The sequence below is a fragment of the Hypanus sabinus genome, chromosome 14 (genome assembly GCF_030144855.1).
Source record: "Hypanus sabinus isolate sHypSab1 chromosome 14, sHypSab1.hap1, whole genome shotgun sequence".
Taxonomy (NCBI): domain Eukaryota; kingdom Metazoa; phylum Chordata; class Chondrichthyes; order Myliobatiformes; family Dasyatidae; genus Hypanus; species Hypanus sabinus.
Window position 1 is genome coordinate 44,385,452 of NC_082719.1, and position 16,659 is coordinate 44,402,110.

General features: G+C 40.3%; 1 protein-coding gene across 5 annotated transcripts in view; it reads right to left on the minus strand.

The window, feature by feature from the left end:
- pds5a (PDS5 cohesin associated factor A) overlaps positions 1–16,659 on the minus strand; it is a 159,604-nt gene that overhangs the window by 16,034 nt on the left and 126,911 nt on the right. For all 5 annotated transcript variants that reach the window (XM_059989059.1, XM_059989057.1, XM_059989056.1 and 2 more), the window contains exons 28-30: positions 3,959–4,078; positions 2,762–2,824; positions 1,195–1,340 (exon numbers count right to left, since the gene is read on the minus strand). In XM_059989059.1, the coding sequence (XP_059845042.1) occupies positions 1,195–1,340; positions 2,762–2,824; positions 3,959–4,078 (329 nt within the window). The remainder of the gene's footprint in view (positions 1–1,194; positions 1,341–2,761; positions 2,825–3,958; positions 4,079–16,659) is intronic.

A 16,659-nucleotide genomic window follows, 5' to 3' on the forward strand; every position in this document is an offset into this window, starting at 1 on the left:
ACTGCATTTGGAAGCTGGTGGGCATCAATTTGATGTTGGTGCCTCTTTGAAATGGGCCACATCAACAATCAGAACAATTATAATAAATGCAGACAAGATAAAAGCTTTGCAACGACCTCAAAGTTATCACCAACAAAGGTGACTTGTTCAAGGGGCTATTTGCATGAAAAAATGGAAAATATATGGGTGAATGATCAAACAGAACAAAATATGCCCCTAAGTCAGCTGATAATAATAGAAAAAGCAGGAAGCATCTTCAATTATATTCAAGAAAAAGAAGATACGTCAGTAACATTCACAGCCAGACGAGGTTGTTTTGATAGATTTAAACAGGTGCAGTAACCTCCATCACACATATATGACCAGTGCAGGCAGCAAGGCAACCCAGGATTTTACTACAACACTGAAGGCTGTAATTGAAAAGGACAATTATCCTCCTGAGCTGGTCTTCAATGTGGATGAAACGGGTCTATTTTAGTAAAGAATGCTTTATCGTACTTTCATCTTCCAAGAGGAGAAACATGCATCTGGCTTCAAGGCTGGAAAAGACCAGTTAACCACAAAATTCCTCAGCACTAGCATCACCACGATCACGTAAATCACGGACAATGACCCTGACTGGGAGCAAAGCAATAAGGAAAAGTGGGGTGTTCTTGACAGGATTTCCTGCTAACAAGAATTGCTTCATGAGAGGAAACTTAAGAAAAGACAGTCAACTCTCAACATCTATTTGACGAAGAAGCCAAAGTTAGAGGAGGACCCACAGCCTCCTATAAGATGTAAGCACCACTCACTTCCCTCTGCTACTGCTGCGATGATTTGCTGTTCTACTGATGTACAGGTTAGGCCTATTTGCATGTTTGTTACTTCAAGAGTTACTGTGTATGCATAATATATCATATATCTCAGTTTAGATTTTAAAAAAACAGGCACGCATGTCCATTTATGTAATGTTATAATGACCCCACATAGCACTCCACGTCCGAGGAATGCATTCTCAGTGCTTAATGGGGTTTCAGTGTTTATATAAGCTACTAGTTGTGGGCTTGTCACGTGTCTTTCTTGGTTCCTACAATCTTATGCACTCTTTCCTCCAGGCTATATAATCCCTTCCATCTCCAGCAGAAGAAACAGATCAGCACTTAACTCTCAAGCATTACGTTAGTAATGCAACAAAATGTAGCAACAGCTTACCTTCCCCTGTTTGTAGCTGGCGAATTAGATTCAGAATTTGCACTTATATTGGTTCCTGTTTCCAAGCCTGGAGTTCTAGTTTGTGGCCTTCTACCAGCAGCTGACAAAGGTTTGTTTACTGTACCCAATACTGTAGCTGGTTTGGGCTGAAGAAATTATTAAGTTATAACAGATATCAAACAATGCAAATATACAACATTTTTACACTGTTTAGAAACGGGTTTAACAAATTGTGGAATTTTTTTTTAGGAGCCATAAACACACTAATTCTCTTTAACTAAAGGATTTGTTATTTAGAGGTATTAAAGAATAAAAAACTGAAGCTACTGAAAACGCACGTTACAAAACATTAAAACTTAATTCAAAATTGTGTGGGACACATATTGGGGCATCCTGCACTGTGATAGAAGTAAATTTAGCAAAGCTTTATTTACATTAAGTATCTCTGTCATAAATATTACTTAAGAAAATAAACACATGAACTAATAGAAGCAGCAACCTGACACTGATACATCCAATTAAAATGTAATCCTTATTACAGAACAGAATCTGTGGAATCTTACTGACAGGTGGACTTACTAGAAAATTGTACAGAATTGTATATTATACAACACATCTGTAAATAATAACAAGGATCCAGGTGCCTGGAACATGCTGCCAGTAGAAGCGATAGCAGTGTTTAACAGATATGTAGATAGATATATAAATAAGCAGGGAATGGAGAGATACAGAACACAGCAGGCAGATGGGATTAGTTTAGAAAAGTCCCATGCTTGGCATAGACATGGTGGCCTAAGGGGCCTGTTCCTGCGCTGTACTGTTCTATGTTCAAGAACTGAAGGAATGCTATACTGAAGGAAGAGATATTAAAACAGGTTTCTTTTCTCAAATGGCATAAAGGATCCGGTAATGCTGCTTTAAAGAGTCATTATTATCCTGTATATTCTGGCCAATACTTCCAGGATTCTGGCCATTATTCAACCCTTAATCACTTGGTCATTATCACATTTGTGGGACCACCTTGCACATAAATTTATAACATATTTATTACATTATATCCTTAATTAGCCTTCAGCAAATAGTTCATTGCAAATATTAAAAATAGTTGGCTGGTGCTGCAGTGGCATTAGCACAGGACTTTGAGGCTCATGGTCCTGGGTTCGAATCTGACCAGCTCCCATGCTTTCCGTCTGTGCTGGATTGAGCGTCAAGCTAGCAACTTGGCCTCTCATAAAAACATTCAAATACTAAAGAAACAGCAAGGCTGCCACTCTAGGTACCACAAGGCATGGAGAAGAATAAGAAATATTAAAATAATAGCTATTAAAATTATCTGTTGTCAGCTTAATTTATCTGTAAGCTACCTTTCTGTAAACTTGTCACTTCAATTAGGTTAAGTAGGAATGTTAACTTTGAATAGTTATAGAGTTAAATATAGCACTATGTTTTAAAGCAAAACAGAGAGGCAACCCAACTACTAGAAGTACTACCTTCCAATAACAGTAATTTGCACTAAATTTTGGGCATAACATAGAAATGCAACAAAGAGGACTGTGCTAAGACTTACCTTTCCAGTGAGTAACAGTGTCTTTGCTTCATCTGACAAGTAGCATTTATTATTGCAGGAATCCTAAGCAAAGAAATGTTTATCAAGCATTAAATGTTGATATTTGGAGAAAGCACTACAAAACAGACTGTTGAAAGAGACTTGCAGTAACTTTATTTTGCTATACTAAGATTATTTCCTCCTCCTGTCACTAAGTATAAATTATGTTCTCAGGTGTGTAAAATAGACCTGTACTAGTCTTACACGATGTGAAATTATGTATATCTGACACAAACCAACATTTTCCAATTGAGCTTATCCATAATATTCTAGGAAGAAGCACAAGCATCCTGCAAATTTATGGTGCAGTTAAAGTATGCTATAACCAAAGTAGAGTATTAATAAAACAAATCTTCTAACAAAAAAAAACAAGATACTTTTAGGCCATTTTATTCTCAATATTCTTCTGCAAATTGCCAAGGTCTTTATTCATAAATGGAAATACACCTCGATATATTCCACAGAAAGAAAAATCTTATGATACTGCAGATCTTTTGAATTCTAAAATAAGCTGTATAGTACTTTTTCATTCCTCAGTGAATATTCCACTAATTTTCAATGATGCATATTTAGTGTTAAGTTTTGTTTGAAGTCCCTATATTCTGTCTATGAAGATTATAATACCACCTGAAGAAAACACTGGATATCATGCCATGAACAGGAAGAAATGGCAGTGCACCACTAAACTTCCAATTATGGCAGAACAGCACAAAACCAATCTAGCCCCACCTCTCCATTTGTCTTCTAAATGAGTTTGAAAGCTGACAACCTCATTACAATGAGTCATCAGCACTAGAATACATCCAACTTCGCTCCTGCTAGTGAGAGAAAGCCAACAGTTTAGCAGTTAGCACAATCCTATTACAGCTCAGGGGTGGAGTTCCCAGTTCAATCCCAGCACCTCTGTAAGGAATCTGTACGTCCTTCCTGTGGAATGTGTAGACTTTCTCTGGGACCTCTGGTTTCCTCCCACAGTCCAAAGACATAATGGGCAGACTAAGTGACCATTGTAAATTGTCGTGTGACCAGTCTTGGGTCAAATCAGCATTGTCAGGGGTTGCTGGACAACATGATTCAAAGGGCAGAAGGTCCTGTTCCATACCCCATCTTATTTAAAGAACTGAGAATGTTATTGCAAAACATAAAATAACAAGTTACTTTGTCTGGTGGGGTGAAGAACTTGGTTGGCAGTACAGGATCCTTTGGAGAGTCCAGATTATGTGTAGTACTTTTGCTTGTGATGACATTAAGAGCTACGTCACACACTATATAGAGTTTCTGTCAACACAAACAGAACAAAAGGGAAAAAGTGAATTGCAAAATGTTAAAAAAGTACTAGAAAATTCTAGTATTTCAAACATAAACAATGGATTGTCCAGAATCATTGGACTATTTAAGAAAAGGTATAACTTTATAAAATGACAATAGATCCATACAATACATCACACTGCTGCACTTGCCAATTTGTACGAAGCACAATTTGCCCTTTTAAATAAAATAAGTTGTCTCCTGATAATTTATTTAAAAATCTTCAATATGCTGTATTTGCTTTCTGGTGAAACAGAATTAACTATTTCTTTTTATTTATTCTACTTGAATGATATTTTTGAGCATTCTGCAGAATAAATTTGTAACTAACATTTGCCTGAAACCGATTTGAGAATTCAATCAGCAATTGCTTTCAATGTCTTTTAAAAATCAAAGAATATTAGAAATCCTTAATGAGGCTATTCCCATTGCTTAAGAAGGGCAAAACGGATAACCCAGCAGCTTATAAACCAGTGAGCCTTGATTCAGTAATAGGGGCATTATTGGCGAAGATTCTAAAGGACAGAATTTATTCACGTTTGGAAAAGCATGGACTTACATGGGAAAAGACTTGTCTTATGAACCTGAGAAAGTGAGGATGATGATTGACGAGGGTAGGGCAATGGATGTTGTCTACAGGGACTTTACAAAAGCATTTGACATGGTAGACTGATCCAGAAGATTCAGCCAGACAGTGACTTGATAAACTGGACAATGGGGTTCGCCACAGAAGAATACATTGTGGTAGAGGAATGTTCTGATTATCTGTGACTAATAGCGTTCGATGCTGATCAGTGCTGGGCTTATGTGGTTTATGATTTATATAAATGACTTGCACAAGAACATAGCTGGGCTAAATAGTAAGCTTTCAGACAATACAATCATAGGTGGAATTGTGGATACTGAAGAAGATTGTCAAAAGGACATACTTAATACAGATCAGAAATATGAGCAGAAAAATGGCAGGTGGATTTTAATCCTGTAAAGTGAGAGGAACTGCCCTTTGGAAGGTTAAAAGTAAAGATATTCAAGTAAATGGTAATACTGATATACAGAGGAACTCTTGGGTGCAGATCCATTGCTCCCTGAAAGGGGCAACAGAAGTCGAGAGGGTGGTAAAAGCATACATCACGCTTGCTTTTATTGGCCACCGCATTGAGTACAGTATAAAAGTAGGAAGTAACAAGCAGCTGTATAAAACATACGGAATACTGTGTGCAATTCTGATCACTGCATTACATAACAGATGTAGAGGTTTTGGAAAGGGCACAACTACAAGGCAAGGTTGGACAAACTTGGGATTCTTTTAAAAACTTGGGAGTATCAAGAAGCTGAGAAGTGACCTGATAGAAGTATACACAATGGATTCCATTTACAAACATTTGTAATTAGGACACATTGGGACTAGTAAAATTTGATCCAATTAAGCTGCTGCCCCAATTAGTTGAAGTTTCATGGAAATAGTTAAAAAGTAATAAAAAAAAACAAATGGAGTAGCAAATTTTGTATTTAAAATACAGAACAAATTAGAACACTAATAGTACCACAGTACAATAAAACTGTATATTAGTTCCTGTTATCGATGGAAAAATTCATCCAGTATATGCAATGAACAAAATCAGCGCAGACACTTAGTGCAGATGATGAACTGCCTTCATATAGTGCAATTGACAATTGCATCTCCCAAATCTTCATTTTCACTGTAATATTCAAGATGACTGTCAATACCTTCAAATTCTTTGCAGTTCCTTAACTTGTCGAAGTAGAGAAATCATTTCATTTTTACTCTCAGTTGTTTCTGGCACCTCCAAGCCTGAATGCTTGAAACCACAATGAGCAGAACAGTTCCGAATTGTCTTACTGCTTATTTCTCACCAGCAGTCAGTGAGAGAACCTGTTCGGCAAGTCTCTTGTCCTAATTAAATGCCACAGTGTCCCAATTAAATAATGACCCAATTAACTGGAATCTCTGGATAGCCAGAGATGTTTGCCCTAGGATGCAAATGTCAAATATCAAAGGATATAACTTTCAGATGGTGGGGGGTGAGGAGGGGCAAGTTGAAGGCAAGTTGTTCCATTTTTAACAGATTGGTAGGTGCCTGGAACACGCCGCCAGGAAAGGTAATGGAGGTTCCAGAGGTATTCAGACTCCTTACACAACTGCATTGGAACTGAACTACACTGAACTCTGGAACACCCCAAGCTGTAACAGCATCATAGGGGCTGTACATATATATGTATATATTTTTTCTCAACCCTTATGGGCAGTGTGTAGGTGCACTTATTCCCTCAATCCCACGGCCTCTGCTAGAGGCCTGATCTCAGATATTGTTCCTGGGGTTTGTTGGAGCCACTCTCCCAATCTAGGTGTCACAGCTCCAAGTGCTCCTATCACCACCTTCCACATCCTTTCTATCTGCTCTTTCAAGCCCTGGTATTTCCTCAGCTTCTCATATTCTTTCTTAGTAATGTTACTGTTATTTGGAATTGCCACATCTGTTACTATTGCTTTCTTCTTTTCCTTGCCCAGTATTACTATATGTGGTACCTACTTTAAGTCCCACATGATCTTAGCTCTGTCATTCTCCACTATCTTCTCAGGTGCTTCCCATTTTGACTTGGGAATGGCCAACCCATACTCTGCTCAGACATTCCTGTATATTATTCCGGCAACTTGGTTGTCCCATTCACCCATTCAGTGTATGCAGGCCCTGCCTGCATCTTGCACCCTGCTACTATGTGCTGGATGACTTCAGCAGATTCCTTGCACGGTGTCTTGGGTCTTGTCAGGTGTGACAGACCCCTGCTCCCACTGATCCATGCAGCCATGAGCAGTCCTTCAGCCCTGCCATTTGCAGCCACTGGTAGGACTCTTATGTCAGCCTCCTGACAGCTTGCAATTGTGTGTGTGTGTGTGAGAGTGAGAGAGAGAAAGAGACACACACACAATGAAAGAGACAGACACACACATATACAGTTGTAGTGAAAAATTTGTGAACCCTTTGCAATTTCTTGATTTTCTACATTAGTTTATCATAAAATGATCTTCATCTAAGTCACAATAAAAGGCACACAGAAGCTGCCTAAACAATTAACACACAAACTATTGTACATGTCATTATTGAACACTTTGTTTAATTATGGTCCAGGCTGGGAAAATGGATAATAAATTAGCCATGATGGAATGGCGGAGTAAGCTCGAGCCAGATGGCCTAATTTTGCTGTGCCTTATGGTATTTGAGGTAAAGGTATATTGACAATACTACTGGGGGAGAGTTCCAGGAATATGACCCAGCAGCAGTGAATGAATTACAATATTGTAGCGATGTGCTACACACAGCGCTGAAATAACGACACGCAGTTGGTAAGTCATTTGGAGACTAGTTTATTCAAACTTCGCGGCGCTGGCATTTAATCACTAGCGCCCGCCCTGTCCGGGTGGAAATGATGTCAGAGGTGCATTACCAAAGCCTCCCCCCGCGCGCTGGCTATTTGTGAGCCGGTTCGCCTGCACAGACAGTGGGTCGCCACATAACTCTGCCCCCCCCCAGAACTGGCGATACACCTCCCAATGTCCACAGTCTCGATCAGCCTCTGTTTGGGAGGTCTGCCTCTGTGCCGCGGTGCCTGAACCTCGACCGGCTGCGCCAAGTCCACATGGGCTGGTTTGAGTCGGTCCACTATGAAAACCTCTTCTCTCCCCCCAATGTCCAGAACGTACGAGGACCCGTTATTGTCGATCACCTTGAATGGCCCCTCATACAGCCGCTGTAGCGGTGCCCGGTGTCCGCCCCTTTGTACAAACACAAACTTACAGTTCTGCAGGTCTGTGGGTACATGGGTCGGGGTTTGTCCATGCTGTGAAGTTGGTAAGGGGGCCTGGTTGCCGAGCCTTTCGTGTAGCCTGTCTAGGACTGCTGCAGGTTCTTCCTCTTGCCCCCTTGGGGCTTGTACGAAATCTTCTGGGACGGCCAGGGGCGCGCCGTACACCAACTTGGTCGACGAGGCATGCAGATCCTCTTTGGGCACTGTACGAATTCCAAGCAGGACCCAGGGAAGCTCATCCACCCAGTTCGGTCCTCTCAGGCGGGCCATGAGAGCCGACTTCAAGTGACGGCGGAAGCGTTTCACCAGTCCGTTCGACTGCGGGTGGTAGGCAGTTGTGTGGTGTAGCTGTGTTCCCAACAGGCTGGAGGTGAACTGGGCGCCCCTGTCGGAGGTAATGTGGGCCGGTACCCCAAAACGTGCTACCCAGGTTGCGATTAGCGCTCGGGCACAGGAATCGGCAGATGTGTTGGTGAGCGGGACCGCCTCTGGCCACCTCGTGAACCGGTCTACCATAGTTAGGGGGTACCATGCTCCTCGGGACACTGGTAGGGGGCCCACGATACCTCCGGTGGGTGGGTTCCAACTGCTGCGGCAGGGCTTTAGTGTGCCGCTGCACCTTGGCTGTTTGGCACTGCGCGCACGTTCTGGCCCATTCACTGACCTGCTTGTGAAGTCCGTGCCAAGCGAACTTGCTGGAGACCAGCCTGACAGTTGTCCTGATAGATGGGTGCGCCAAACCATGTATGGAGTCGAAAACTCGCTGCCTCCAGGCCGGGACGATGGGGCAAGGTTGGCCAGTAGCCACGTCGCACAGGAGGGTCCTATCACCTGGGCCTACGAGAAAGTTCTGTGGCTGCAAACCTGAGACTGTGGTCCTGTAGCTGGGCATCTCGTCGACTGCCTGCTGTGCTGCATAGTCCACCCCCAGGGACAGGGCCTAGACAGCTGGTCTGGAGAGTGCGTCTGCCACGACGTTGTCCTTTCCCGAGACATGCTGGATGTCCGTCGTGTACTCGGAGATGTAGGACAGATGTCGCTGCTGGCGAGCCGACCAGGGATCAGACACCTTTGTGAACGCGAAGGTCAACGGTTTGTAGTCCGTGAACGCGGTGAACAGGCTGCCTTCTAAGAAGTACCTGAAACACCAGATTGCCAGATACAGCGCCAACAGCTCCCGGTCGAAAGCACTGACCTTGAGTTCGGGTGGTCGTAGGTGCTTGCTGAAGAACGCCAGGGGTTGCCAGCGCCCCTCGATGAGCTGTTCCAGCATCCCACCGACTGCTGTGTTGGATGTGTCCACTGTGAAGGCGGTCGGAACGTCCGTTCTGGGGTGCACCAGCATCGTGACATCGGCCAAGGCTTCCTTGGCTTTAACGAAAGCGGTTGCGGCCTCCTCATCCCAAGTAATGTCCTTGCTTTTACCCGACATCAGGGTGTACAAAGGGCGCATGATACGGGCTGCTGAGGGGAGGAAACGGTGGTAGAAGTTCACCACACCAATGAACTCTTGCAGCCTTTGACCGTGTCGGGCTGGGCAAAGTGGCAGATCGCGTCTACCTTGGCGGGCAGAGGTGTTGCCCCGCCTTTGGTAATCCTGTGGCCCAGAAGTCAGTGGTATCGAGACCAAACAGGCATTTGGTCGGGTTGATTGTGAGGCCGAAATCACTCAGAGCTGGCGGAGGTGGGACAGATGCTCCTGACGACAACTGCTGGCTATAAGTGTGTCGTCCAAATAGATGAATGCAAAGTCCAGGTCGCGTCCCACCGAATCCATTAGCTGGTGGAACTTCTGTGCGGCATTCTTCCGGCCGAACAGCATTCGGAGGAACTCGAAAAGGCCGAACGGGGTGATGAGTGCCGTTTTGGGGATGTCTTCAGGGTGCACCGGGATTTGATGGTATCCCCAAACAAGGTCTACTTTGGAAAATATTCTTGCCCCGTACAGGTTTGCTGCAAAGTCCTGTATGTGCGGCACGGGGTAGTAGCCTCGTTCAGTCTGCAGTAGTTGCCACATGGTCTCCAACCCCCGGCTGCTTTGGGCACTATGTGCATGGGGAAGGCCCATGAGCTGTCGGACCTCTGTACGATCCCCAATTCCTCCATCCTCTTGAACTCCTCCTTCGCCAGGTGGAGCTTTTCTGTGGGGGAGCCTTCGTGCGCGGGCGTGGAGGGGTGGTCCCTGGGTCAGAATGTGGTGCTGTACCCCGTGTCGGGGCATGGCTGCCGTGAACTGCGGTGCCAGAATTGATGGAAAGTCCGCCAGGATTCTGGTGAATTTGTTGTCCGACAGTGTAATGGAGTCAAAGTGTGGGGCCGGCAACTTGGCTTCACCCAGGGAGAACGTCTGGAAAGTCTCGGTATGTACCAGTCTTATCCCTTGCAAGTCGAGCAGCAGGCTGTGAGCTCGCAAGAAGTCCGCCCCCAGGAGTGGTTGAGCCACCGCGGCCAGTGTGAAGTCCCGCGTGAACCGGCTGGCGCCGAACAGCAGCTGCACTGTGCGGGTGCCATAGGTCCGTATCGGTCTGCCGTTTGCGGCCCTCAGGGTGGGTCCTGGCTTCCTGTTGTGGGTGTTGTACCCCGTCGGGGGTAAGACGCTGATCTCTGCTCTGGTATCGACCAAGAAGCGACGTCCCGACTGTTTGTCCCAGATGTACAAGAGGCTGTCCTGGTGGCCAGCCGCCATAGTCATTAGCGGCAGCTGGCCCTGTCCCTTGCAGGGCGGGTGATAACGGCGGGCTTTTGTGCCCCACCGCTGGTGGTAGAAACACTACTGTTCACTGGCCTCCTCACGCCTGCCTCTGTGTTGTGTGTGCCCCCCGCCGGACCTGGTCTGGTCCGCTGTTAGGCACGTGGCCTGGTAATCTGACCGACGGACGCCACGGTCTCCCTCTTGGTTTTCCACAGCATGTTTGCCCGGGGCGCCACCTTCCGGAGGTCGCTGAAATCTGCGTCAGCCAGCAGCAGATGTATGTCCTCGGGCAGCTGCTCCAGGAACACTTGCTCGAACATGTGGCAGGGCTTGTGTCCGTCAGTCAGGGACAGCATCTCGTTCATCAATGCTGACGGTAGTCTGTCTCCCAAACCGTCCAGGTGAAGCAGGCGGCACCTCGCTCACGTCGTGAGAGGTCAAAGGTCCCAATGAGCAGCGCTTTGAATGCTTCATATTTGCCTTCCTCCAGGGGCGACAGTATGAAATCTGCGGGGGGGGTGGAGTTTCAAGATGGCGACGTAAGCATCTGCCTTTTAGGCGCTCTTTATTTTTTTAACTATAATCACCCTTTGATTAGATCTTTTCGAACTTAATCATATGAGTTGCTACCTTTGATTGACCCTTTTTTCCTAAAATAATAGTTGATCTAATCTTGTCAAACCTAAAATGGCTACAAGTAAGAAATCGGCTAAGGATCCTGTATCCATCGACGCAATTTCTGGTCTTTTGGACATTAAACTGGATGTTAAATTTGCGGGTATGGAAGGTAAATTGGACAATAAACTGGATGCTAAATTTGCGGGTCTGGAAGGCAGACTAGAAGGTAAATTGGACAGTAAACTGTTAAGTTTGGAAAGGAGGATTACTACGAAAATATCCGATTTTGAAGGAGTTGTTAAATTGCTTGAAACTAAGTTTCAGTCGCAGGCGTTAGTGGTTCAGCAGCTTGGAAATAAGATCACGACTCTTGAACAATCAATTTGTGAAAAAGCACGTACAATTGAAGTGTTAGAGAAGAAGATAGAGTCGACTGCTAAAACTTTAGATCAGTATAAGTTTAAAATTACTGATCTTGAAAATCGTTCTCGCAGACAGAATTTGCGCATCATCGGAATTCCCGAAAAAGTTGAGTCCGGTGATTTAACTGAATTTTTCTCTAAATTACTGTGGGAAATTTTCGGTGGTGAAGGTTTGAAAAATGAACCTGTTATCGACCGCGCTCACAGAGTTGCGAGGCTTTCGTCTGTGTCTGATAAACCACGAGCGGTGATTGTTCGCCTTCATTATCCTCGTGAGAAAGAGCTTCTAATTCGGTTAGCTCGTAAAAAAGGTATGATCTCCTTCAAAAATTACTCATTTCGAATTGTTGAGGACTATTCGTATGAAGTAATGAAAGCCAGGATCGCTTTTAAACCAGTGATGGCAGAGATTCATTCAATTGGATTTAAACAAGCTTTAATGTATCCAGCGAAGCTTAGAATGGTGCTGCCCGACAACAGTCTACACTTTTTTAACACTCCTGAAGAAGCGAAGAAATTTGTTGAAGAATATCGATCCTCTAGTGCAACTTGAACTATGAGTTACATTGAAGATTTTTTTTTTTGGAGAGAGGATGCCATTTCATTTTAAGTTTTAACCCTGGAAGTTGGGTTATAACTTTTTATTTTGAACTACGGGTCTGGGTCTTTTTTTTTACTACTATTATTGTTGCTTATAGATGCTGTTTTAATTTTTATAATATCCTTCTTTATACACGTTTGTATTTTGTAATAATGAATTATTTTTTCAAAATGTCGTTTCTTCTTCCCATAAGTCTTTACTTTTTATAAGCGTTTATTTGCTTGCCTGTATTTAGAAATGGAACAAAGGTTTTGAATTCTTTTTTTTACTAAATTTTCTTATTAGATTGCTGAATTTATATTCATATTTTGTAATATGGCTTTCTCAAAATGTCGTTTCTTCTTCCCATAAGTCTTGGCTTGTGAAACGTCATCTTTGTATCTGAATATGGAATTTCTTTTTTAAAGGTGTATCACATTTTTAAACTTTAATGTTCATTTTTTTTATTATTAATGATTTTTCTGGTTTTACTATTTTAGTTTTTTTTTGACTTGTCTGATATGTGTGTGTATGTGTATGTATATATATATATGTAGGTATATATATATATATATTTTTTTTTGCAACTCTATATTTTAATTAGGGTGTTATATAGTTTTTTCTTAAAAAATTTTCTTATGGAGCTGCCATCTTGAAATGGGGGTAATATTAGTATTAGTTTATGCGCCTGCCGCTTGGCTTTCTTTCAAAGGGTGGGGGGAGGGGGGAGGGATCTTTTTTCATGCTTTTGCTTTTAGTTTATGGGCTGACTTTAAATTGTTAATATTGTTGAGGTGTCAGGATCTCCGGTTGCTCCTGAATCAATTTTCCTTCTTCCTAAATTGTGGGTTATGTGTCTTTTTAACCTTTTATGATACACACAATTAATATTGGTATGATGGATAAATCTATTAACTTTATCTCGTGGAATACTAATGGTTTAAATCATCCGATTAAACGTAAAAAAATATTTAAAGTATTCCATAGATTGAACGCTAATATTATTTTTGCACAGGAGACCCATATTAGGAGGGAGGATAATCAACGTTTTTTTAGGTTCTGGAAAGGTCAACAATTTCACTCAAATTGTACCGCTAAAATTAGGGGTGTGTCTATTTTTATAGACGCCTCAATTTCATTTACACATTATGAAATTATTTCTGATCCACAGGGTAGATTTTTGTTGATAACTGGTTCACTTTTTAATCGGAAAGTTGTTTTAGTTAATATTTATGCTCCAAACTTTGATTGTCCTGAATTTTTTAAACGTTTATTTACTTCTCTTCCTAATTTGAATGAATATATGTTGATTATGGGTGGAGACTTTAATTGTTGTTTGAATCCTTCGATGGATAGATCTAAACCTATTCGAACTCTTCCGAATAGATCAGCTTTACTTATTAATTCTTTTATGGTTGATTCTGGAATTACTGAAATATGGCGGTTTTTGAACCCTAAAGATAAAGAATTTTCATTTTTTTCACATGTATATCATAGTTATTCTAGAATTGATTATTTCCTTATTGATCATCGTTTATTAACAGATGTTATTGATTGTAAATACGATTCTATTGCTATTTCGGATCATGCGCCTTTGAAGTTATCTATTAAGATTCCGGACTCTTCTATCAATACTAGATCTTGGAGACTTAATGCTACTTTGCTTCAAGATCCAGAATTTATTACCTTCATAAAACAACAAATTGACTTATTTTTTTCAACAAACTATAATGAAGAGATTGACAAAGGAATACTTTGGGACTCTTTCAAGGCTTTTATTCGTGGACAAATTATTTCATATTCCGCTGGTAAAAGAAAACAAAGATATTCAGATATAGCTTTATTGGTGGATAAAATTAAAGAAATTGATAAGATTTATTCCGTTACTCCTACCAAAGAACTTTATAAGAAGAGAGTTGAGCTTCAAATGGAACATAGTTTATTATTATCTTCCTCAATTGAGAATCAATTAATTAAGACTAGGGCTCAATTTTATATTCATAGCGATCGAACTGGTAAATTGTTAGCTAATCAATTAAAAGCTATTTCGACTAAGCGACAAATTATTAAAATTCGTAAACAAGACGGTAATTTAACTACTGATTATAAAGAAATCAATAACACTTTTCAAGATTTTTATAAATCTTTATATCAATCAGAATTTGACGGTGACCGGTTTACGATGGATAATTTTTTTAATAACTTGAATATTCCTAAACTGATAGATGAAGATTGTAGCTTGCTTGATGCTCCTATTTCTATGGATGAAATAAGAGAGGCTATCTCATCAATGAATTCAGGGAAAGCTCCTGGTCCTGATGGTTTTATTGTAGAATTTTTTAAAACTTTTTCTTTATTGCTTTCTCCTTGGCTATGTGAAATCTTTAATGATGCGTTTGTTAAGAAGAGATTACCTCAATCGTTTTATGAAGCTACTATCTAATTCTTAAAAAAGATAAAGATCCTACTTTATGTGCATCTTATCGCCCTATATCATTATTAAATGTAGACTCTAAGATTCTTACAAAAATTTTAGCCATTAGATTAGAAAAGGTATTACCACAGATTATTTCAGAAGATCAAACTGGTTTTATTAGGAATCGGTATTCCTTTTTTAATATTAGAAAATTGATTAACATAATTTATACTTCATCACCTACAACCCCAGAATGTGTTATCTCATTAGATGCTGAAAAAGCCTTTGATAGAGTTGAATGGACATATTTATTTAATGCATTGAGAAACTTTAATTTTAGTCCTAATTTTATATCATGGATTAAATTAATATATTATAAACCTGTTGCTTCTGTTCTTACAAATAATTATAGATCCTCTTTTTTTCAATTATCTCGTGGTATGAGACAAGGTTGTCCTTTAAGTCCTTTATTATTTAATATTGCATTAGAACCTTTAGCTATTGCTATTCGTGAGTCTCCTAATATTTTTGGTATTACCCGTAATGAGAAGTTATACAAATTATCGCTTTATGCTGATGATTTGTTGTTATATATTTCTAATCCTAGTAGGGCTATTCCTGCTATTTTATCCTTGTTGGCTCAATTTGGTAGCTTTTCTGGTTATAAGTTAAACTTAGATAAGAGTGAGTTATTCCCTTTAAACGCGCAAACTTTGAGTGATAGGATGCCATTTAAAGTTGTTACTGATAACTTTATCTATTTAGGTATAAAAATCACCAAGAAATATAAAGATTTATTTGGACTGAATTTTTTACCTATGCTTCATCAAATTCAGCAACTTACTACAAGATGGTCTCCCTTATTTTTATCATTAGTTGGTCGGATTAATGCTATTAAAATGATGATTTTACCGAAATTTTTATATTTATTCCAAGCTTTACCAATTTTTATTCCTAAATCTTTTTTTGATAATATTGATTCAAAAATTTCCTCATTTGTGTGGCAAAATAAAAATCCTAGGTTAAGCAAAAGGCAATTACAAAAGTCTAAAAAAGATGGTGGTCTAGCTTTACCTAACTTTAGATTTTATTATTGGGCGAATAATATTCGTAACCTAATGTACTGGAAACTAGATTTGGATTCACCTGTGTGCCCACAGTGGGTAAATTTGGAATGTAGTGAGGTTAAGGGATATTCTATATTTTCCATTCTTGGTTCTTTTCTTCCTATTGATTTAGCCAAATTCAATAAACAGATATCTAACCCTGTTGTTAAACATACACTACGAATTTGGTTTCAATTTCGCAAATTTTTTAATCTGAAAAACTTTGCTCTGGACAGCCCTATTTTATGTAATTTTTTTTTTAAACCTTCATTGACAGATCAAGCTTTTAGTATATGGAAAAGGAAAGGTATAAAATGTTTTCGTGATCTTTTTTTTGAAGGTACTTTGATGTCTTTTGATCAACTATCCAACAAATTTGAATTACCTAAATCTAATTTTTTTAGATACTTACAAATTAGAAATTTCTTACATAAAATTCTTCCATCTTTTCCTAATTCAACTCCATCGGATTTTTCAGATTTGATTTTTACTTTTAATCCTTGTCAGAAGGGATTAGTAGCTTTTATTTATAACATGATTATGAAGATACAGCCAGAAATATCGGATAGAATTAGACAAGAATGGGAAAAAGAACTTCGATGTAATATATCAACAGATAAATGGGAAAAAATTTTACAAATGGTTAATTCCTCCTCTATTTGTGCTAAACATGCTTTAATACAATTTAAAATTGTACATAGAGCTTATATGTCTAAAGATAAGCTTGCCCGATTTTATTCGCATATTAATCCTCAATGTGACAGATGTCACTTAGAAGTGGCTTCATTGACTCACATGTTTTGGACATGTCCCACTTTACATAACTATTGGAAGGACATTTTTGATGTCATTTCCTCAGTATGGAATATCGATTTACAACCCCATTTTATTA